Genomic DNA, 24,579 nt, shown 5'->3' with positions numbered 1-24,579 from the left:
GCAGGAAATATAGGAATACCAATGTTTTGTCACAAATTTCGCGAGCCAAAAAAAAAAAAATTTAGGACACTCCGAAAATTCCCAAGGCGTAATTATTATTCCTAACATGGATTTCCACCCCCCCCCCCCTGCACGGCATTCACGAAAGCCGTGGTGGAGGGAGGAGAAGAGGGGAGGGGGAGGACAGTCGTCGTGTAACGGCATCATGTAACGGAAGAAACAGTCGTTATAATGAAATGCTTCTTCTGCAATACTTTAAGTGGAGACGATATGGCAGATGACAAGAGATCACATCCAACTCAAGGATATTTTCTTAGTTCTGAGTGAGACCAATTATCAAGTGTGTGCCGACATACGCTCCCGTGATTGTCCTTATACGTGAACGCACCCATGCACGTTTACTGCAGGGACGTACTCCCTCCTACAAACTCTTGGACTCTGTTGTATTGGTACGCTTAATATTGACTGGTTGAAAATGACGCATATCAAACACCAAGTTATTAATTTCCGCACGAGGAACAGAATAAAAGGCAGCAGTAAGTGCACTTGCCGGGGTCGCTGTTCTCGGAGCAGAACTGGTTGTCGTAGTCTCTCCAGCTCTTCAACAGTATGGGGTGGTAGGTTCCTTGGACGCAATAGATTCTGCAACAGAAGACCCCATAACTGCGGTGCTATACAGGAAGTGCAGAGGCTAAAAAAAAAGGCACGTAAGATCGTTGCGCTTCTTAGAGCCCGCCGCGTATACTTGAATGCGATGCGTGGCCCACCCATGGTGCAGTCTGTGGAAACCGGGACGGACTAATGAAACAGATCTCGTGCTTCGTCAGCGGTCGGAGTGGCACTCCGCCATATACTTATATCTCCACAATCGGCCGTTTAGGATCCGTGGATTACAAGGAATGTAACGAAGCGAAAAGAAATATGCCGGCCCTTGGCACCGAGTCTTTTCATGCAGAATGCAGACTTTGCGGCGTCGTAAAGCAGCGATGGGCAATTGGTCAGTTCCGGCAACAGATGTGACACACGGTCAATCAGATATACCTGAGGAGGCAGCCCACCAAAATCTCTTGTTATGGCAGAGAAATATATCACTTTGCACATTTGCCATGGAAAAGAACGCGAGCATGGGGCCGTATTTTGTCAAAAAGAAAAAAAAATACTTTCCTATCATTCAATTCATTTCTTATTGTCCGTTCTGCCGAGTGGCCGATCTGAGTGCAGCGGAGGCGCTACCTTGGCCCGAGCCGATGACGAACGGGGAAAAAAAATTAAAAAGATGTTTACAAAATATGGCCCCCACGCTCTAGAGAATTGTGCTTGGAATTCCTCGACAGGCCCGCACCAGGGGCGTAACCGGGGGGGGGGGGGGGGGGGGGGGGGGCTGATGAGGAAGTGTGCCCAATGTGATCGATCAGCTGAACCAGGGCAGGCAAAGTAAGATATGAGAAAACAGGAGAAAGTAAATGGCCTATTATTCAAGAAATTCTTTTTGCGGGCGACAAGGTCTGGCTCTCCGTGGCCACATGGACAGTGGCCCTATGTATTTAAGCATAGCCCCTGCTGAAAATACAGGTATTTTCAGAGCGCTTCTTCGCATGCGAGCTGATTGTGGAGATAAATATCTGAAGAACCATTTCAAATGTTGCCCCAGTAATGCCTCGTATTTAAGCCCAGATGCACAAAACGAAATTATAAAAATTTGTGGTGGAATTAAAGAAAGCCTAGTTGCAAAAGCAGGCTGCTTCTCCATACTTTCTGACAAAACGACGCACATCGCTAGAATCGAACAGCCTACTGTTTGTGCAAGGTACCTAAATAAGGATGCCAACGACATCGAGGGAGTGTTTTAGGTTTTAGCACCGGAATAGATGCACTCTCTCATTGCGACTGCAGGTTCTATGTAAATGTGTACAAATTGCTGCAGATTCTAGTCACCCTTCCAGTGACCACTGCCAGCACGAGAGGGAATATTTTTTAACAAGAGTTTACTAAAAAACTGCTTGCACTCTACAATGTCTGTGGAACGCATGGTTAGACTGGCGCTTCTATACACCCACAGAGACGTCTGCATCAACGTGTCCGAAGTGATTGACCGCTTCGCTCAACTTCCCCGCCGAGAGAAGTTTGTCCTTTAGATAGTGGACCAGCAAAAATCAATGCAAGTAAAAAGCTCTGTTCCTTCAGGTCCATAAGCTCGTAATGATGAAAACGTACGACTGTTCGTTAGCTTTTAAAACCGCAAAAATTCCAGCCGTTTATTCTAGCAGTTAGCATCATGATCAAAATTATCATGCGAACACGAAAATTACTAGGATATCAATAACCAACTTTGACCGACCTTGCTCATATTGGGTAGTTCAACTTGCCGCGTCATCTCTGGCTTTCGTTTGTCTTTTTCTTTCCTTTTTAGCGACCTGCTTTTATTTCTTTTTTGAAACGAAGCAATACCCTCCTTTAATTTTGGGTGCAGAATAACTGTTGCCGCTGTGCAGGCAGTTAAATTACACATTTTCTTACTGATTTCTGCATTATTCCTCTATTATTGTACAATATGGTGCTGTCGCGACCGCTGCATGGCCCGAGTACATATCACGATTTCTGCGATCATAGTTTTGCTCTTGCCTATATGTCTTTCTGTGCGCAAAGTTTATTATCTGTGACTGCGCAACATGTATATTTGTCTTGTTTGACGCATTATATACAGTGACGTTTGCTTAAATACGTAGATTTATTGGAGACTTAGACGTATATTTAAATATCTTGTTGCGAGGTTTTGTTTATATAAGCAGTCAACTTTGTTTCCAGCGATTCTTTTTTGCCCTTTAGCGAGTTGTATCTTCGCATTTGTATATTCCATTCTATCTTCGCATTTCTAATGTGTATTTTGCGGAACTCCTATTTTTTATTTGTACTCACTGTTGCGAGTATAATCTCGGTGTAATTGCAATACACGACCGGTAAGAGCTGCTCCTACGCAATCTATTGCAACGAGCGACAGCGTCATTGAGGCTTTTTCCTGGCCGTTGCATACGTGCAAAAATGTAAACAAGGTTCTTGAATGACAAAGATTCATCAACATATTTGTCCTCAACTTATTCAATTCATGGCCTTTACGTTTTTCATATCAGCTGCATGCACTGCTTTGCTGGTTTCGAACTGATATAGTTCTAAAGTCCGTGTGATATTTTCTTTACTTATTAAATAGACCAAAAAAGAAAACGCAGCAGAATTGATATCAGTTATTTCTGCCACAATTTTTGGGACATACGAATATATTTTTTAATGAAAAAATACATATTTTACTTGACAAAGCGTAGCGTTCAATAATTCGTTTGCAGCATCTAATATACAATGGCATTGGCAATGCAGTTATTATTCATGTATTTGATCCCTCGACAAATTCTATAAGGAGGAGGCCACCCTGCAACCTGAGCCCCACCCCGAACAAAATTTCTGGCTACGCCACTGGCCCGCACGTACCGTGTACACTCGTGTAATGGCCGCACTCTTTTTTTCTAGAATCTTGGCTGGGTGCGGCCCTCACACACGAATCAGCCAGATGATGGCCCACTAAAGGTTCGTATTGTTTCCGCAACTGTAGCAGAGGGTAAGACAGACCACTCAATTCACAAAGTGATGAAACTTCAGCAGCTGGCCTAGCGGCAACGCAACTACTTTCGCTTTCTGGCAAGACGTCTTGAATTTTTTCCCAAAATATTGCCCTCCAAAGTGGTGGTGCGGCTATTACACGAGGGCGGTCCTTACATGAGTATATACGGTATACTCACCTCTTGAGCTCGATAAAGGTGGCTGACTGGTTTGTCTCGTTATAGCGCAGGTTGCTTAGCTCCCTGCAAAATAATAATAATAATAATATTTATTTATTTATTTATTTATTTATTTAAAAATACCTTACAGGCCCCTAGAGGCATTGTGTAAGGGGGGAGACTACAATCAAGGGTAACTTAAACAATAGGTAAAATACACATGAGAATACATATACAAAAATATCGGGTAAGAAATGCGTTAATATACAGTATTAAAGTGTTTCAGTATGTATAAGGAACAAACCGAACGCTTTTGGAAGTGACAGCTCTTTCAACAACAAAATTTCACACAGAAAAACAATCAATAAAATTACAGAGAGAGCAAGACATAGTTAGACTATAAGAAAACAATATTTACCGCGTAGTTGCACATTAATAACGGGAAAGGCATAGACAAAAATAATAAGTTAGGTTATGTGGAATTGTTAGAAAAATGCGTTGTAAGAAGAAGCCGGAAGTTTTCCTGATCCCTCTCTAAAACTATGGCGTTAGGAAGGTCGTTCCAAAGATGAATGGCTCTTGGAAGAGCGGAGTAATTAAATGAATTAGTCTTTCCGTAGATGCGCATGAAATTGGACATATTGTACAATCGCTGTGACCTGTAATGAGGAGTTTCAAGAGGCAGAACTGATGGTGCTGTGTTATGGACGTATTTATGAAATAAGGATAGCAGGGCTATATCACGGCGATCAGGCAAGGGCTGTAGTGAGAGGTCAAGTTTAATTTGTGTAATGCTTTTAGTATAGTCATAACAATGTGAGATAAAACGCGCGGCCCTATTCTGAATCGCTTCGAGTTTTTCAATCAAATACTTTTGATGGGGAGACCAGACGGATGCAGCATATTCAAGCTGAGGTCGAACAAATGTTAGGTAAGCTAGTTTACGAATATCTTTAGTAGAATTATGTAACTTACAGCGTGTGTACCCTAATGATCTCGAAGAACTGGCGCATATGCATGCAATGTGCGTTGACCACGAAAGAGTAGAAGTTAGGTTAACACCAAGATATTTATATTGAGTGTCATGCAAAATAGTGTTGTTATCTATGTGATAAGAAACCGGTTATAATAATAATAATAATACATAAATAAAGGAAGAAAAAAATGGAGGGGCGTTGGGTGCTTGCTCGTGGATGATTCAAAAAGAAGTGTGAACCCACTGTGTGTCACACACGCGTGAGGCACTTAAGCAGTGGGGACCGAAAAGTAAGTGAATATTTTAGGCGCTTTTTAGACGCATCAAAGACATAGTGATGTAAACTTTTATTTATACCCGCAACAGCTTTCTTAAGCTACCTCGCCCACGTTGGATGGCTGGACAGCGGCACGGTGCGTGGGATCCGCTTAAAACAAATCTGGAGAGCGACGAGCAGAGAGATAGTAAGAGTGCCAAGCAAGAAATCCCTGGGGTGCCGAAGGAAGAGTAGAGAGCAGCCATTCACAACGGACACCGCAATAGTCAAGCGCTGCCGATTGAAGGAGAGACACTGCAACGAAGTTGCATCCAGGTAGGTACTGCGGATACTGGAGGTTGCTACCAAGTTTCAACTAGGGTGCTACAATATCAGCAAGATGGAACTGTGCCGTGGCATATATATATATATATATATATATATATATATATATGATCATCATCATTAGCCTATATTTAAGTCCACTGCAGGACGAAGGCCTCTCCCTGCGATCTCTAATTACCTCTGTCTTGCGCTAGCGTATTCCAACTTGCGCCTGCGAATTTCCTAACTTCATCATCCCACCTGGTTTTCTGCCGTCCTCGACTGCGCTTCCCTTCTCTTGGTATCCATTCTGTAGCCCTAATGGTCCACCGGTTATCCATCCTACGCATTACATGGCCTGCCCAGCTCCATTTCTTCCGCTTAATGTCAACTAGAATATTGTCTATCCCCGTTTGTTCTCTGATCCACACCGCTCTGTTCCTGTCTCTTAATGTTACTCCTAAGATTTTTCGTTCCATCGCTCTTTGTGCGGTCCTTAACTTGTTCTCGAGCTTCTTTGTTAACCTCCAAGTTTCTTCCCCATATGTTAGCACCGGTAGAATGCAATGATTGTACACTCTTCTTTTCAACGACAGTGCTAAGCTCCCAGTCAGGATTTGGCAATGCCTGCCGTATGCACTCCAACACAATTTTATTCTTCTGTAAATTTCTTTCTCACGATCAGGGTCCCCTGTGAGTAATTGACCTAGATAAATATACTCTTTTACAGACTCTAGAGGCTGACTGGCGATCATGAATTCTTGTTCCCTTGCCAGGCTATTGAACATTATCTTTGTCTTCTGCATATTCATCTTCAACCCAATTCTTACACTTTCTCGATTAAGGTCCTCAATCATTTGTGTCATCTGCAAACCAAAGGTTGCTGAGATATTCACCGTCGATCCTCACTCCTAAGCCTTCCCAGTCTAAGCGCTTGAATACTTCTTCTAAGCATGCAGTGAATAGCATTGGAGAGATTGTGTCTCTTTGCCGGACCCCTTTCTTGATAGGTACCTTTCTACTTTTCTTGTGGAGAACCAAGGTAGCTGTCAAATACTTGTAGATATTTGCTAAAATATTCACGTATGCCTCCTGTACTCCTTGATTACGCAATGCCTCGATGACTGCTGGTATCTCTACTGAATCAAATGCTTTTTCATAATATATGAAAGCCATATAGAGAGGTTGATTGTACTCCGCAGATTTCTCGATTACCTGATTGATGACATGGATATGATCCATTGTAGAATATCCTTTCCTGAAGCCAGCTTGTTCTCTTGGTTGGCTGAAGTCAAGTGTTGCCCTGATTCTATTGGAAATTATCTTGGTGAATATTTTACATAATACTGAAAGCAAGCTAATGGGTCTGTAATTCTTCAATTCTTTAACGTCTCCCTTCTTATGGATAAGTATAATGTTGGCGTTCTTCCAGCTCTCTGGTACATTTGAAGTTCTGAGGCATTGCGTATAAAGGGCCGCAAGCTTTTCAAGCATGATATCTCCTCCATCTTTTATTAAATCTGTTATTCCATCTTCTCAGCCGCTTTTCCCCTGGTCATGTCTTTCAATGCCCTTCTAACTTCATCGCTAGTTATAGAAGGAGCTTCTGTATCCGGTTCATCACTATTTCGAATGGAAATAGCTTGGCTGTTTTGGGAACTGTACAGGTCAGTATAGAATTCTTCCGCTGCTTTTAGTATGTCATCTAAATTGCTGATGATATTACCATGCTGATCTTTCAGTGCATACATCCTGCCTTGTCCTATGCCAAGCTTTCTTCTTACAGATTTCATGCTGCATCCATATTTTATGGCTTCCTCAATCTTTCCCACATTATAATTTCGAATATCCCGTACTTTCTTCTTGTTGATCAGTTTCGACAGTTCAGCAAATTCTATCTGATCTCTTGAGTTGGACACTTTCATGTTTTGACGTTTCTTTATTAGGTCCTTTGTTTTTTGGGAGAGCTTCCCTACTGGTTGCCTTGGTGCCTTACCTCCCACTTCAATTGCTGCTTCTGAGATCAGCCTAGTTACGGTTTCATTCATTGCCTTTATGTTATCTTCATCTTCCTGTTCTAAAGCTGCATATTTGTTTGCGAGCACCAGCCTGAATTGATCTGCTTTCACCCTTACTGCATCTAGGTTGGCCTGTTTCCTCTTGACTAATTTCACTCTCTCTCTCTTCAAATTGAGAGAAATCCTAGACCTCACTAACCTATGGTCACTGCACGTTACCTTACCTAACACTTCTACATTCTGCCCTATGCTTGGATTTCATTCCTTGTTTCTCCATTAGGGCTTTTCCAGGTCCACTTCCTGTTGCTGCGCTTCCTGAAGAATGTATTCATTATTCGGAGCCTATTCCTTTCCGCGAATTCTACCAACATCTCTCCTCTTGCATTCCTAGAATCGATGCCGTAGTTGCCAACTGCTCGCTCACCAACCTGCTTTCTGCCCACTTTTGCACTGAAGTCGCCCATGACTACAGTATACTGAGTTTGCACCTTTCTCATTGCTAATTCGACATATTCATAAACCTGTTCTATTTCTTCATCATCGTGACGAAGTTGGGGCGTAGGCTTGTACTACCTTCATTTTGTGTGTATATATATATATATATATATATATATATATTGTCGCATTATGGCTGACAGCAAGATTGCCACTTCGTACGTCTGCTAACGCATCCATTAGGTTTCGCGCTTTACGGATGGTATGGGAATATGCCTATCCACAACAAAGCTATGACTGAGTTCGGTAATCTTAAATAGTTTCTGCCAAAGTGTTTTAGCAATACTGCCAATATCCCGATGTCATGGTCGAAGGGACACATATATCAGTAGGTTTGGATAAATCATCGTTTCAAACGCAAGGCAATACAAGGTTGAAATTCGCGAACTGCGGGTAGCTTTCTCCCGCAGTGATTACAAAAGCTTTGTGGGATATGGCAAACGGAAAGCCATATGCAGCTAGGAAATCGATATGCCAAAGGCGCACCTAAGCGAAGGTGCCTGAAAAAAAAAAAAAATCTGCGCTGCGGTAATCAGTTACAATAATATCTTATATACGATTTCTATACCATTTTTTTACGCACACCATTCCTATGAATTTGGGCAAGCCTTCTAAATATTATCGCTTTGTATCCAATCATCCGTTTTTAATAAATGTAGGAATAGGTTGAAAGAAAATTATACAGGTCCAATGGGAATTGATGCAAACAAAGCTTTCTGTGCTGTTTGCATTCATTGGCGATGATGTTGGCCTACGACAGTCGCGATGTGATGTTAAATATGTCACCGTGCGGCAACCACTAGTGTTAATCTACGTAGTACACACACAGAACACAGCGAGACGTGTTTGCTCGAGGTGTTGTTGTGCGCCATTGTTCGTAGCCTGCGAGACAATAAGCACTGCCATTCCCTCACACGGGCGCATCGCATCGTGAATGAAGCGTTGACTTGTTGGACAGCCGCTTGCGTGTTGCCTTTTGATGCTGTGGAGCTTTAGTGTGGCCTTGCGTCTGCACGCCCTGCGTCCGTTGTCTGCATGCACAAACTTGCACGGTGTTTCTTTTTTTTTCAGAAATAGCAGAAACGTCCGTATCATACCTTGAAATAAATTTTTTACAGCTTGTCCTCAACTGTTGTTATGTCTAGTAGTAACGTTTCATTTATTGATGAAACCCTAAACGAAGTATGCTTTCTGACGACGCCTTTCCCTTCCCCCGCGATCATCCAATGTATGCAAGCTGCCACGAGCGAAGAAGAGTGGCTATTATTCACCCGTTTCGTCAGGGTGCTGGCCTTACAAGGCTTCTCTGTCTCCTCTTTCTACAATACTATCTCCCCTCTGGGCTGTTGCGCGTGAGTACAAGAGTAAGCGCTGCAGCTTCTGAAATGCTTTTACGGGAGGCTAACGGGTGATTACAGCCGTCCAGTGAGTTCCGGAGAGCATTGTGACAACGACCAGAGAACTTCAGGGAGTAGCCCGGCCCAGATGGTGAGAACTTTCACGGCGAACTTCGCGCGGCCCGCACCAGCGCGGCGGATCGCCAGCGTGCCGCCGCAATGCTGCACCCACATGCGGCGAAAGACAGGCGGCCGCCGCTGGCGCCTCGACCTTTGAAAAAAAATGCACCTGCTGCCATCGCTTTTGGAAGAAAACAAAAGCACAGAAAACACGCGCACGGAATGGCACGGGACACGCACAATAAAGACAGCGCGCGCACGTCCTGTGTCATTCTCGGCTTCCGCGCGCGTCATTTCTGCGCTATTGTTTGCTCTCATAAGCTACGCACTACCTAGCCCAGCTTCAAGTCGATCGACGAAAAAACAAAAAAAAAAAAGTGTGTGTGTGTGTGTGTGTGGGGGGGGGGGGGGCGAGACAGAGAGAGAGGTAGCCTCAAGCAAACCAAAACAAATTATAAAAACGCTTGTTTGCGAATGGTCAATGAAACAGCGAATCGGAAACAAAAAGCACATGTCAACAAGGCGTGGTGATTATTCTGGGCTTACCTTTAGGGTCACTACCAATCGCCGCGTCAACTTCCTGCCACACGACGATCTTTTCCCGACAGTTCTTGTATTCAAGGTGGCTACAATCCCATAATACTGGTTTCGCCTGGACGGCTATGATCAGCCGACCGTTGTACGTGACGGACGCAGCTATTGTAGCCATAGAATAAAGTTGTCGCCATGTTCTTTGGCGACAATGCGGCGGCCGGAAGTCGGACGCGACCGCGCCCCCCTGATTGGTCCGCGCCACTCGCCACTTCCGGCGAGCGGTGGATCGCCGGCGAAATATCTAGCCCGCCTTGATCGTCGGCGAACAGCCGCCAGCCTCCGGGTGGACGCCGCGGGCGGCCGTTCCGCCAGTTTTTCGCAAGAAAATCGCTTCGTGTGGATCGGGCTGAGACCACCGCTTCTCGCACAATGCGAATAGAATAAAGAACCATCTCAATGCGCACCTCCTCCCAAGTGGCGAGCGAGGAGGACATCGAGACGTCCTAGAGGGCGTTGTGGCGACGCCCACGATAAGGACCCCCACGATAGCGTTACTAATGACCCTTTTCGCGGAGCAGTTTGTTTTAGAGAAACGAGATGGCGCTCACGTCGGTGCGCCATGCCTCTCCTCGGCGACCGCGCACGAATAAGAAACCATTACCGCTTTTACCTTGCTTCTGTGCGATCAGCTGTCGGAAATGCAACTGAGTTTTCGCTAACACACTGTGCTCCAATCATTCTAGATTGAATCATGTGGATTGAAGACATGTGCAGTAGTTGGCTGCAAAAATAGTGACTGGCATGTTAAGGAATAGAATGAATCTGTATGACCAAGTCCGCGGACCGCTGCTGCAACTGTCCGAACGTGTTACCGCACTTCGTGATGTACGGCTTTCCTCGAGTATACAGAAATTTGCTCATCCGCCAGCCTGTATCGCTAACCTTCAAAGAAAGGGCTTCATCCCCAGAACGTCGGAAAGAGTGAGTACCACTCGTTAAACAATGACAAAATGCGTAGCGCCGCTTCCTGTCATAGTAAGTTTCGCGCACGTTATCTATACACATCTGTCCCAAATGGCAGGAAAACTTACTGCCACTCTATCGCCGACGTATCAAAAAATAAGTGAATGGGCGCGCACTTGAATATATGCGCACTGTATACGCACAATAAATGACGCACTACACCTATGGCGCACGAATGGTCGAAGCTGAATGTTTCGTGACGGTCCACAAGAGTAAGCGAGTTACTAGCGGTAATGTATATTTGCTACAAGGGATTACAATGTACAAAACAGCTACGTTGCAAGCCTTGTGCGCAGCAAGAACAAATTTATCGGAACTGAGCACACCCGCGAGCGATTAGGCAGAAAATAATCAGATAGTGGCCGCACCGAGGAACTTCACTGAGTCGGAAGCTGACAAGCCACTGCTTCAAAATATTTGACCAATAAAGAAGAAAGAGCAAAACACACTAATCCTGACTGAATTCATGAGCGGAATGTTTGGATAGCTTGGCATACATATCTAGCCCCGCTTTTAGAACAAGCACCATATACGCTACTTGCGCCGTTTGGACATAGCTTAATCAGCTCCGAAAGCGCTTTTGCATGTTCTCTGAAGCTGTGATCAAAGCTTCGTGTCATCCACCTAGTCACCGTCTACAATATTTCCGAAAAACAGAGGTTTTCTAAGCCGCGCCGGCGTCATACACTTCCATTGTAAACGAGGAGGCAACGGAGGCAGTTGAGGCAAGCAATGGACGCGTCACCGCGTGATCAAACATGGCAGCGCCCACGGGATCGCCGCGAAAAGGGTCAATATATGCTCCCTACGGGAGCAGAGTTGCGCATAGGCAACGCCTCGCATAGGCATAGGTCCGCCATCTTGCCCGCCGACGCATCCGTGTTAAGCAGAAAAGCTACACCTCTTGAATGCAGGATACGGCGCGGCTACGGTGTAGCCACCGTAGCGCGGCTCAGCTGCCGAGTGTGCTTGCTCCTTCATTCCGCGAAAGCCAGGTGGCGCAGCGGGCGGCAGCGCACAGAGGTTCGCGACGACGGTGGCGCGGCGGGTGGCAGTGCAGGCCATAGAAACTCTATGGTGCAGGTGCAGCTGTGAAGTTGGCTTTCCCTAAAAATGACGCTTTTTGCGCATGTGACCAGATTTGGCGAATAGGAGCCGGAGCGGCGCGTTCAATCAGATGCGCGTTCAATCAGATGCATATATAGCCCACGATGGCCCAGACGCCTCTACCGCGTCCCTACCGTGTAAGTACATTCACGGCCAGGCTAGAGGGGCGACGCGCTCTGGCCTGGCCGTTGTGGCTTGGCCACAATTTCTTTTGTTTTTGTTTTCTTGCTAATTAAAGGCAATTCTCCCACTCGCGTGCGATTATATTATATAGCAATAAACTAAATAATCTCGAATTGAACCAAATCACACAGCTCTTCATTCGTAAGTGCTCTTTAACATTGGCCGGCCTCCTCCGCTAAAATTTTACGTCCAACCTCACGATTGGCTCACAGCGTCTCTACAAATGGTGAAAGCATAAAGAACTTGTTTCTTGTTCTGAAGTTACTTCATTTTTTATTGTAACTTTGATTACGACGCTGTATTTGTCGAAGTCATTCGCTTATAAATTTTCATATATACGCGTTTCTTGTATTCACTCATATTACCGTGTTAGTGTGGAGGTTCTGTGTGTTTGCGCTGCGTTTTCCACCAATGAGGGCCGCAGTGTGCACGTCAAAATGAACATCTAGGACCCTTGTGAACTGTGCAGAGAATCGTTTTTGATGTGTGTATGAACTTTTGAACTGTTGTCACTTTAGTCTTCCTTATTCTTCGAGAAGACTATATTCTTATTCTGTACTAATTATTAGAACAGTAGCGGGAGCCGTCTAACACGCACCAACATCTCATTGCATATGGTTTTAAAATAAAAATCAAAATCAGCGAGCACTCCCGATGGCAGCCTTAGATTTGACTTATTAAATGACCAAGCGGGCACAGCAAACTAACAGACAACGTGGCGGGGTCCCTGCCACTGCACCGTCAAACTGGTCCGACGCACCGCAACCTGGGCCCATATTCACAAAGCACTTTGTACGCTAAAATGATTTGTTAGATTACGCTCCAGCCAATCGTGACGGAGAAATATTAGCGAATTGAAAAGAAAACGTTCTTACGAAATAAAATGATAATATAAAAAACACTTGAGAATACGCGGCCTACCGTTTTGCTTGCTGACCACGCGGTTTACGATTTCGGATATTTTAGTCATTGAGCCGCCAATTAATATGCGTTCCGAATTTTACATCTCTTGTAGCTTTCGGTAAGTCTTGGGCCGATTTCTCAGAATGGCACCGGTTACGATATGTGCGCTGTCAAGATCGCTGTAAAGGTGCCACGTTGTTCCACATTGAAGCACACAGGTATAACTGGTCCAATGTAATCGGGCAACGGTTATCTCGAAAATGGTCTCATCCGGCGAAGTCGTTCCAAATGAATACACCTTGCGAACTGACCGCCTACAATTCCTAAATATGCACCGTAAAGTAATTCATCAAAAAAGGTAATCAATTTTCGATAATTCGATTACGCTTTTCGATTTCTCGCTCAAGTAATACCCACCCCTCGAGTATTCCAGCTCAAGGGCGAGAATTGTGCTATCTTCCTGAGGCGATTTATAAAAAAAATTTCGTACGGTCTAGAAAACAAAAAGAAGACACGGCGCCCGTATAGGCGCGGTTGCCGCCGCTGACCTGGTCATGACGCATTCGAGGATGACGCTGCTCAACGACATGGGCAGCTCGCCGTTCTCGTTCGGGCCGCCGCCCACGGGGATCACCTTGACGGCGCTCTCGTCGCCGCTTGGCCTCCGGATGCGGTAGACGTCGGCCGTGCAGCCTTCGCCCAGCTTGAGACACCTCCGGCAGTCGTCGCTGCATGGCGCACATAGTGTGTTATATGCGGGCTCGGGCACGAAAAGGTCTTCTCACTCTCACTTCCCGAGGAATTGTTTAAGATGGCTCATTCCGTCGTACAGATCGACACCCACGCTTTGCGCCACTGGTTTTAGGAAAAAACGCGAACGTCCTCGCACATTTTAACGCGAAAGCGTTAAGGGCCCCGTGTCGCAGAAAATCTGACGTCGGCGTCGGCGTCTGCGGCCAAGAAAATCATCCCGAACCACCCTGACCAGGCAGGCCCTCCGCGTGGCTGGTGAACTAATTGAATTTCTCAAAGTAAAATGAGTCAGAAAAATTCTAAGGTGCGACTTAACCACAACCTACAAGTACGAAGGCGTCGGAATGTAATTTGAATATACGAAAAGGCAATTCTGTTTACTCGGAAACTCAAACACAAACCCCTTTTCCAGCATTTATACCGTTCATACAGCGGTGCTCCCTGTTCAGAGTTACTAGCAAAAACACCATCCAGATGGCGCTTGCCTCGTCGGCAGGGGCGCGCCGAGGCGAAGGTGCAGAAAAAAAGAAAGCTGCAGTTGCCGGGAAGCCTGACAAACAGTCAGGGATCTTTGAATGTTATCGCGTTCCACTCTTAAAGGCGAAGCTTAAGCGTCCTCCAAATTTTTATGGGAGATCATAATATCAGTATACTCAAACAAGGTCAATACGTATTTTAGCTAGAGACAACGAGCTTTTATTTTGACTAGTATAGCCTATCAATAACATAGCACTTGAAGCAGGCAGCGGACGCCAAGAAGCAGCGGGTGACACCGGCGAACTTTGAAAAAAAAAAAAAAAGCCTCCTTGGCTATGGTAAAAGAAGGTGGAGGCGTTGCGCTGATCGCGGACACATTTGAGTATACAGTCGCGCACACTGTAATTGAACTCGGGCGAACAAGAGGATAGTCCCATGAAGTACGCCCATACAAGAGCGCTGCGAAAACATGAGGGATACGGATACTTATTCCAAAAATGTAACTATTTACTGCTTCAACAAAAATATATGGTATTTTCGCGAGTCGTTATTTTAATTTCCGCGGGCGTTCACCGGATGATCCCTGCTATCAAATTATCGCTGGGCGCAACACGCGTAAAAAATATTTACTAATTTTCTTGAACGTCGTCGCCAATTCCTTGGCAAAGGAGGCGCGCCCGATCAGATTGCGCGCGCCACGAATAGTACACCATATATGCAATGTCAAATGTATACGCGAGCACCGACGACATTTTCACGAGGGCACTTCCGACGGTCTGGCGTGGAGAGTATGTGTCAGTGTTGCCTGTTCTGTCTGGACTGTGAGCTTGCCTTGCGCTTGCATTGCGGAGTGGTAGCTTTCCTTCGATGTTTCCGTTTATTTTTGTCACGAATCACTTACGCTCGTAAATAATGGCATATATACTCATAAAAAGGCTACAGGCCAGCACTGTGTAGCTTATGGGTGCTCAAACAACCAGCGGAAAATAACGATTTTGGGGACTAAGTGTGTCCGCAACACAGCACTCCGCGAGACCACTGCCGCGATGTGGTATGTTCACGCTTCACCGGTTTCCTGCATCACCCGAGGACTTGGCATTTCAGTCTAACGTGAACCAATGCACACATCAGTAAAATAACGCATTTTGGTAAACTCTTTCCGACACATTTCCCAATAGGTTGCGAGAATTGTCAGCTCTTCGATGCAATATTTTCTCGTATGTTGTGGCAGAGGTTACATTTGTTATTCTTTCAAACACGACTTCATTCCAGTGCCTAATACGGGGGTCACACGGCGCACTTTTGATCATGATCGAGCCCGATATGGGTCGAATTTCTCGGTCGCGATTGGCTTCTTTGCTCAATCTGCAAAAGGGAGCCAATCGCGGTCGAACATTCCGAATCGGTCTCGATCAGTATTAAATGTGGCCGTGTGACGCCGGTATAAGACAAATTGGAGCACTCTGCGAGAGAACTATAAGTCGGCAAATACACTTCGCAACTATCTGGAAAAATCGTGTCCTATGGAAGATGTATGCAGACCCTTTGTACACCAAATCATTGTCTCTGCGTTTACACGCACCCTGCGCGGCCTTGCCCATAAAGGTAATTAACTTCAACAGTGTGGTGCTGCATCGAGCTCACCCATCTTTGAGCGTTGTCTATGTGCATGGGCAGCAAGAGAATGCAAAAAACGAACGTGTTAATCTCATCAGCGCGGCCTAGCGCCAGTACTAGAGTTCGGGAACAGTAATGCGCTAACTGTGCGTGGCGTAGAAACGCGCTAAATGAGCCCGCGCAAGTAAGAACGTAAAAAATGGTATTCGCATGGGTACGCGAACAATAGCATCATGCTTGCAAGAATAACAGCAACGAAAAAAAATAAATTATTCGCACTGTCGATCAAGTGAAATACTTACGTGCGTGCAGTGACCGCTTCGCTGACCACTAAGCGCTTTTCACTCACGGTCAGTAGTGGTTTACTGTCATATGCATATGTATTTATTCGACAATTGTTAAGACTCGACATTACTTTATTATGAACATAGCACAGTGAGACGGTGTAATGGAAACAAGAGAAATAGCAGAGATGGCCCTAACGCTGCAATATTATTGGCTTATTTCGCTTCAGAGATAGCGCACACGAACGCGATACCTCCAATACAAACTTCGCGCACGATCTACGTTAAGGTTCACCGTGAGCGAAGCTTGTTCCAAATTCAGACATTCGAAAGAAAAGCCCTTCCAGGTATACAAACGTAAAAAAATAGGTAAACAAATATATCTTTATAACAAGGCCTGTTATAATCCCTATTGGGATTTACAGTATGTATAAATAAATAAACACTAAATACTAAAAATAAAAATCTAGCACCTGGGCTGTATCAGTTGCGCTGGCATCTGTGATCACTGTCGCGCGTCGGTTCGCTGCAGGTACCGCGCTGCTCGATCGCCACGCTTATGCTTTGACATTTGGTTATAAGCACCCTGCACCGCACCAGATCCAATAAATTTTGCATGATTGAGCTGTTCAGTTGCGTCGTAAGCGTATGGAGTAACCACCGCATATCTACCAACCACTGACACGCGTCGTCGGGCCGCCGGCGCCTGGTTCTAAGCATTGCCCGACAGCTACGTACGCGCCTGCTTTCGCTAAATGAGGCAACCCTCAACCGCGAAACGTAATGGTGATCAGATTCAATCGACGATACGGTCACATGTGCCCAGCAATAACAATGAAATATACCGCTGATTAGCACGCCAGGTCTCGACGAAGCAGACGCCGCTGCCGCCGCTACCGACGACGAAACACCACATCCACTGGCTGGGCTTGCTGTTGCCATGGCACACTACACTGAGCGCTCACGCGAGCACGTGAAACATGTAACAAGTCAAGCGGCACAAGACAAGCGAAGCGGAAGAAAACAATCTAAATAATGCGCGGCGAAGATCACACAACCGAAGTGCGGCCGGCCAGCTCTCGCAAGGCGCACAGTCCAAAATGGCGGCATAACATGTTCTGACGCTAGACGTCACCCGTGTCGGGCAATGGCGCTGCTCAAACGTCGGTTTGTGAAAAGGTCTTAGAGACACGTATAAATGGCGGACCACTTCACCAGTGAGAATAGATTGGACGACCTTGCTCGGCCTTGTCGCCATTCGCATATTGTTATGCGAATGAAGGATTAAGCACTGGAGACTATTTACAAACTATATTTGCAAAAGACAGCTGCAGTGCTGGCCAGTTCAGCCGGCAGCTCGAGAGCAAGCAGTTCGTCTTTTCCATAGGGGCGCACGCGCGCATAGTCCACAAGAAACACGCAATATGCATGTATGAATATTATCTGCTAATAACCGACATTTCCGTACGCCACAAACAGAGCTACTCTAATAGGTGTCGTGCCGCATGCGAGTCTAAACTGATCTATATGGCGCTTCTCTCGCCTGTTCCCTCTCGCCTCTCGACTGCTCTCTAACGACTGCTCTCTCACGACTGCTCTCTCACGACTGCTCTCTCACGACTGCTCTCTCACGACTTGTCTGACGACTTTTGTCTCACGACTTTTGTCTCACGACTTTTGTCGCACGACTTTTGTCGCACGACTTTTGTCGCACGACTGTTGCCTCTCGACTGCTCACGCATGGGTGCAAACACACACGCGTGGATGGAATAGGAAACGCTCATACTGACTGAGCCCGCAGGGAGGGGAGCTAAGGAAGTTTCTACACCCCGCGTGGGCAACTCACGTGAGCCGCAGTGCCTGTTCGAACGTCACCGGAGCCTCCTGTTGGCAGTGCTTGAGCAGCTGCTGGAGCAGACTGACAGGCTGCGAGTCGTCGCGTGCGGCGGGCGCTGGTTCACCCTGCGTCTCGCGAAAAAAAATCCCACTTTAAGAGGCGTATCATGCAGCTATGCAAAAAATGTCCTTTATTGTCAATAATGGCTACGAATTCCTTTAAGCACACAAAAAGAAAAGCTTCGCAAAAGTTAGCCCGTCCTCAATATCTGATACTTATGTTTTGAAAAGCGCTGTACGAACCATATGTTGACGTCTTGTACATAAATGATAAAAAAGTTTATTACTCACTACTATGTAATCTATTAACGTCAACGCGAAATATATTGGAAGCTCCTCTAGGAGATTACTAATCTAACGACTATTCATGCAGTTGGCTTCATCAGCTCGTAAGGCTTCGCCTAAAATACAACTTGTCCATGCAAGACGTGCTTCTGCAGCTCAAAGAGGAAGTACTGACTGCAGCAACGCCGTGCTGCCCAAAAGAACTTCTCACACTAGACATAAAGGGATCTTTTGACAACGTGGGGCACGAAGCCATACTAGCCAATCTCAGTGACACGAATTGTGGCCGACGAACGTACAGCTACGTGAGGGCTTTTCTCACAGATCGCACAGCCACAATAGGGCTGGGAAATGTGAGGTCACAGCGAATAGACACACCTAACAGAGGAACGCCGCAAGGAGCAGTGCTGTCGCCGACACTTTTCAATGTGGCCATGATGAAACTCCCAGCCCTACTCGAGAAAATACCGGGGATCAGACATGCCTTGTAAGCAGACGACATCACGATATGGACGGTCGGAGGGTCCACAGGAGAACAACAAGGGACATTACAGGAGGCAGTAGACGTTGTAGCAAGCTACACGGAGACATGCAGTCTGCAATGCGTGCCGGAGAAGTCGGAGCTCCTCATAATCGAGAAGTGCTCACGAGGACGATCAACATCCCCGGCACCAATCATCCACCTACGAATAGGTCCTAGAGAAATTACCAAGGTAGACAGACTTCGTATCCTCGGCGCACACTTACAAAAGGACGGGGGCGAAGGATACGCTATACAGAAGCTACAACACACGACCACGCAGATATTGCACATGATGCAACGAATTACCAACAGGAAGAGGAAACTCAAGATCCGACTAGTGCAGGCTCTAATTGTGAGCCGCAATGGGTACTCGGCACCATCTTTAAATTTCAGTAACGCGGAAGTGGAGGTACTCGACCAGCTGATACGCAAGGCGTATAAGCAAACGCTCGGACTCCCACCCGGAACGGCTACTTTTCGCTTCGAGGAGACAGGGGTGTACAACAGCGCACGGGAAAAACATAAGAGGCCCACCTGGTAAACCAGAAGGAAAGACTATCACGCACAATAGCGGGACGCTGCGTCTTGGAGCGTCCTGAATATTCCATACGGAAGACCAGCGCACTGACCAAATCCCAACACGAATACAAGAAACTATGCACGTCTAAAAGATTCCCAGGAACATGCACCCAAACTTCCACATCAGACGGAGACAAGCCCGAGCGCAGGCGCTCGCGAGAAAGTATGGAAACCACCCCAATGTCTTGTACGTAGACATAGCCAGCACCGCAAGAACCACCGCATTCGTCACCAGCGTAGTCGACAATCACGGGACCGAAATAAATGCGTCGTCGGTTTCCAGAGTGAGCGCTGTGGAGGCAGAGGAACTAGCGATAGCGTTAGCCATCACGACGAGACCGCACTGGGATTGCGTCATAGTTCTGACGGACTCTCTCTGAGGCGGCATGCAGAAATTATCCCCCTACCAAAAATACAAATCGTGTGGACTCCGGGGCATGAGTCCTTACGCGGCAATCAGCAGGCACACGCCTACGCTCGAGCGCATGCACAGCGGGAGCCGCGAGATGACCGCGCCGAGCAGTTCCATCCAGAGCCCATACTATTAACCTACACGCACATCCTACAACACTATCGCCTTCCACGAAGAACACTACCTCCACCGCGTAATGCTCTGACGCGAGAGGAAGCCGTAATATGGCGAAAACTCCAAACAAACACGTATCCACATTTCAGTCTTTACCACGCCATACACCCTCCGCTGTATTCCTATAAATTTCCACACTGCGATCAATGCACCACGCTATACCACAAGGTATGGGCTTGCGCAAACACACCACAGCTCACACCCATAACACACCCCACCGCACGGCAATAGGAGACAGCGCTGTTCAGCTCCGACTCGACGGACCAGCTCAACCTGCATGGTCAACCGAGCGAGAAGGGCAGTTAAGGCCGATGGACTCTTGGACTCAGGAGAATCACCCACTGCAGAGCGGAGGAGCTACCTACGCTCGCGTGCTCTTGTAATTAAAGTTTATTCTCTCTCTCTCTCTATTCACCTAAAATAAAAATTAGAACTTTTTTTTTTATTTCAACATGAACCGTATTAACTGGGACGCGCGTACGTATGTTCGTGTCTGACTTGGTCCGCAACCGCATTGTCTCCCACCCATAGATCATTTTGCTGTTTATAAAGAGAGCCTGGGAAGATCTCGATTTTGCCCACAGCAATCGTCAGCTTCAAGCAAGCCAATGGCGAGTTGCTGACTTTCGCCAAAACACAGGTCAGGTCAATTTCGGCACTTTTCCTCTGCAACTAACCACGACGTTACAAATCAATTTCGTTACAAGTTGCACGAAAAATTAAACGTATTTGCACTCGAGGCTTGCGGCACTTGACCTTCTATCTGAATGCGTAATAATGTCCCGTATGTTGATCCAACTTCAGAACAAGTTTTTCTAGCATTGTAGACTGCTATAGGACCCGAGACCGGTAGATTGCTGGGGCCCAGGCCTACTGCTCCCACGGTGTTCGCAATAGCGTCTGTACTCCCACAACACCCACTCTGACTGCCATTCAGGTGTCAGCAGATGTAGCTACAGCTGTATATACAGGGTGTCCCAGCTATCACGCAGCACGATTTAAAAAAAGAGGAACGGCGTTACGCGAAGCAAACCTAGTGCGTATTGTTTCCAGTACAGTGGAGTAGCCGCCAGTAATTTTTTCGCGGCTGAGATTTAATTAGCGACTTGTAATTAATTATCTAACTCGAGAAGTACTGCCCTAATTACCAAAGTTTCAATGAGAAAATTGTAGAGCGACATGAAAAATTATTGATACAGCTTTCTGTTGCAAAAACACATAAATGTGTTTTTGCGAGTGTGAAAGGAGCCCGCGAATACACGCAGAATTGCCGCGCGACTGGTCGCTCGAGGCACGTACTTTGCGTGTGTATTCGCGGGCTTCTTTCACGCTCGGAAAAGCACCTTTATGTAGCACGTACTGCGCAACAAAAAGCTGTTTCGGTAGTTTCTCATGTGGCTCTACAATTTTTCTCATTGACACTTTGGTAATTAGGGCAGTACTTCTCGAGTTAGATAATTAATTACAATTAGCTAATTAAATCTTAGCAGCGAAAAAATTACTGGCGGCTACTCCACTGCACTGGAAACAATACGCACTAGGTTTGCTTCGCGTCACGCCTTTCCTCTTTTTTTTTTTTTTTTAGATCGTGCTGCGTGATAGCTGGGACACCCTGTATAGACGTCAAGCTGGAGTCAGCAGTAGTTTCTTATTTTCCCTATTTCTGTTTAAAATAAACAACCAGTTGCTACCTCGTGGACTGTCCAAAATGGACAGTGCACTAAATGGCTACCTAAATGGACATTTAGGCAGCCATTTCGGCTCCGTCGGCTGTCCAAAAATCCATTTCGGCTGTGGTCGATTGGCTCGCAGCTGCACGAGCGAGAAGGAGACTGGTTGGCCCCTTCTCGCTCGTGCAGCTGGAGCCAATCACGACAGCCGAAATGGACAGTCCACTAGGTGGACTCTTACAGAATACCCCTTCCTTCCCAGGTTGCAGTCGAAGCACGTGGACGGGAAGTTCTGCCTAACGCGGTCGTCAAGTGTACAGCCCCGAGTGCGTACAGGAGGTACACACAGCGACGTACCTGTTCGTGCCGCGGGTCTTGCGGAGCCTGGGAAGTGCGAGAACGGCTTTGCGCGCCGAAGCTGGCGATAGCCGACAATGGCGTCGGCGCGTCGGACAGCAGGACTCGCTCGCGGTTGCCGCCGACACCAAAGCGAATCACGGTGCTCCTGCGTATAGGTTCAACAAAGTGAGCGCTCGATGTTGCATCTTCTATATGAGCACTCTGCGCTTGTGGACTCGGTGCTAGCGCAGTTTTACACGACGTATGTACAGGTAAAGCCGACCACAAACATTTTTTTCGGAACATGAAATTTGCGATAAAATTTACTTCCGATTTCGTTCGGTTCGCACGCTAGAAATTACAATGGGCGAGCGATCTGCTAATCATAAGGGGTACGTAGCCAATGCGCCTTTTGACTAGAGGTCAGAATTAACGTCTGAGGTGAGTAAGTTCGTCGTTTTATTTTGCATAGGCTCCGTTCCGTCTTCGTCCTCACACCGGACGTGCTGGAGCGGTGGCGGCAGTTTAAACCGGCCACGCGGGGAAAGACGTCCTCCTTTCCCTTCTCCTGACTCCCTTCCGTCGCAGGAACCTGGCCCCTCGACAGCCTCTGATGACGAAGAAGCACCCCAGCAGCCGCACAGGTGTCCTGACTGCGGCGTGGCCACGCGACCATCCGCAGCCCATTTGTTTTGGGAGTGCCAGCGCTACGCTAAGCAGCGGGACCACCACCTGAGGGCGGTGCAAGTGTCGTCCTACGAGGAGTGGATTAGGCCGGCAACTGGATTGGCGAATTCCGACAGGGCCATTCTGGACTCGCTCTTGGGTTTCGCCAAGGACACGCAGTTTCTAGGACCGCTCTAATTTCTCCTTCCCTCTCCCCTTCCTATTCCACATAATAGGCCTTGAGCCATCCTGCAATAAATACATTTTTTATCATCATCATCATCATCATTTTGTACTTTATGTATATATTTCGGATTTCGTGACCCAAAAGCGTTAGGTCGGGGTTTCATTGAGGTATACATGCGAGTACCGTAGTAGAACAGCGGAATGACGAGAAGTTAATGGAGTGAGTAATTAATGAACGCGAAAAGAAATTAATGATGATGATGATGAAGATAATAATAATAATAATAATAATAATAATAATAATAATAATAATAATAATAATAATAATAATAATAATAAACAGCAAGTCCAGGAATTCGGGACATCGACTACTGCGGCGAAGCCGACCCTGGGGCGATGAGGTCGGCGTAAGTCTATGGGAAGCAGTTTTTAAAAATAGATTGCTGAGCAACGCATAATTTTTCGCAAGTTCCACTTTAGGCACTTAATCCCGACAGCGGTCTTACGCTATATATGACGTCTAGTTTAATTTTGCTGGCTCGATTCTTTTTTTTTCCTGGGGCACTTCTTGTAGACCCGTTTAAAGTGCATGGGGTGATATTTAACGTACGGATTGTAGGGCCGCGAGAACTCATCCGCCAATTGCAGTCTAGTGGCATATACTCTAAGTCTCTCTCTATAGGTAGGTCCAGTTTGGGTTTATTCCGCTGGCTGAAAGTTTTCCTGGAGCGCTTTTGTTCAGCCACTATGCGGTGAAGCAGCATTACAGGGGCAAAATATTTGCCCGTCGTTGTATGAAGGGAAAGGGTTCGTCGATCATATTAAAACTCAGACTATGCTATGATGGATGATGTGCAGATATGATGGATATTTGTGCCCAGATGTACGAGGAAAGATTACACTGCCAGATTCTGCAACAAGCAGCGGGCAGAACTGCTTTATGGAGTGGTATCCAAGAATTAAGCCCGGCTATACGCGCCATTTTTTACCAAATTTCGGTGCATGGTAAAATGTTTTATTTGGTATTTAGAAAGAAACATTACGTTCTAGCTTAACTTATGAAAACCAATCAGTAATTACTCTGAATTAATGGGCAATTAATTCCACAATACAGCTAATTAATAAGACCATGGTAACTAGTGATCACTAGTAATAACAGTATATATGCTTAGTTCTCTCGGTTTTACACACCTGTAATGTCACGGATGACAAATGAAATATCATAAAACGAATAGTTCAACAATGAGGCCTGCTGGGAACTGGTATGAAGAAGTCAATAGTGAAAGTGGATCATTTATTTTACTGGTAATACAGTTGTTTTCATGCGTGCACATCGTCACTGAGTATTCATTCCCTTGGCAAGAAAACATTTAAATCCTAGGAAAAATATTAAAAGCAAACTTTACGCCAAAAAAGAAGTTTGAACCAAAATGCCAGCGCCTACACGCTAGTGTCACGTCACCAGACATCAGAAAAAAAAAAAAAAAGGTTTTGTAGCTTGAGTCCATGGCTTATATAGAATGCATGGTAGCCCTTGTTTGCCATTAAACGATTCATCAGAACTGAGTGAATGCTGTCAAAATCTATGGCACACGCCTTCTCATCAAGCGGCCGTGTATATGTCCATCACCGCTAACTATAGTGCTTGAACCCCACGCAGGCACAGCCACCATTG

General features: G+C 46.2%; 1 protein-coding gene across 1 annotated transcript in view; it reads right to left on the bottom strand.

Moving 5' to 3' along the window:
* Nucleotides 1-421: 421 nt before the first annotated feature.
* LOC119455798 (uncharacterized) overlaps nucleotides 422-24,579 on the bottom strand; it is a 41,784-nt gene continuing 17,626 nt past the window's right edge. The window contains exons 6-10 of the mRNA XM_049669326.1: nucleotides 22,071-22,218; nucleotides 18,021-18,136; nucleotides 13,592-13,771; nucleotides 3,789-3,851; nucleotides 422-642 (exon numbers count right to left, since the gene is read on the bottom strand). Coding sequence (XP_049525283.1) covers nucleotides 501-642; nucleotides 3,789-3,851; nucleotides 13,592-13,771; nucleotides 18,021-18,136; nucleotides 22,071-22,218 — 649 coding nt within the window. The 3' untranslated portion in view covers nucleotides 422-500. The remainder of the gene's footprint in view (nucleotides 643-3,788; nucleotides 3,852-13,591; nucleotides 13,772-18,020; nucleotides 18,137-22,070; nucleotides 22,219-24,579) is intronic.

This window comes from Dermacentor silvarum, chromosome 6 (assembly GCF_013339745.2).
Source record: "Dermacentor silvarum isolate Dsil-2018 chromosome 6, BIME_Dsil_1.4, whole genome shotgun sequence".
In the NCBI taxonomy this organism is placed as follows: domain Eukaryota; kingdom Metazoa; phylum Arthropoda; class Arachnida; order Ixodida; family Ixodidae; genus Dermacentor; species Dermacentor silvarum.
This window is presented reverse-complemented; position numbering and strand designations above follow the sequence as displayed.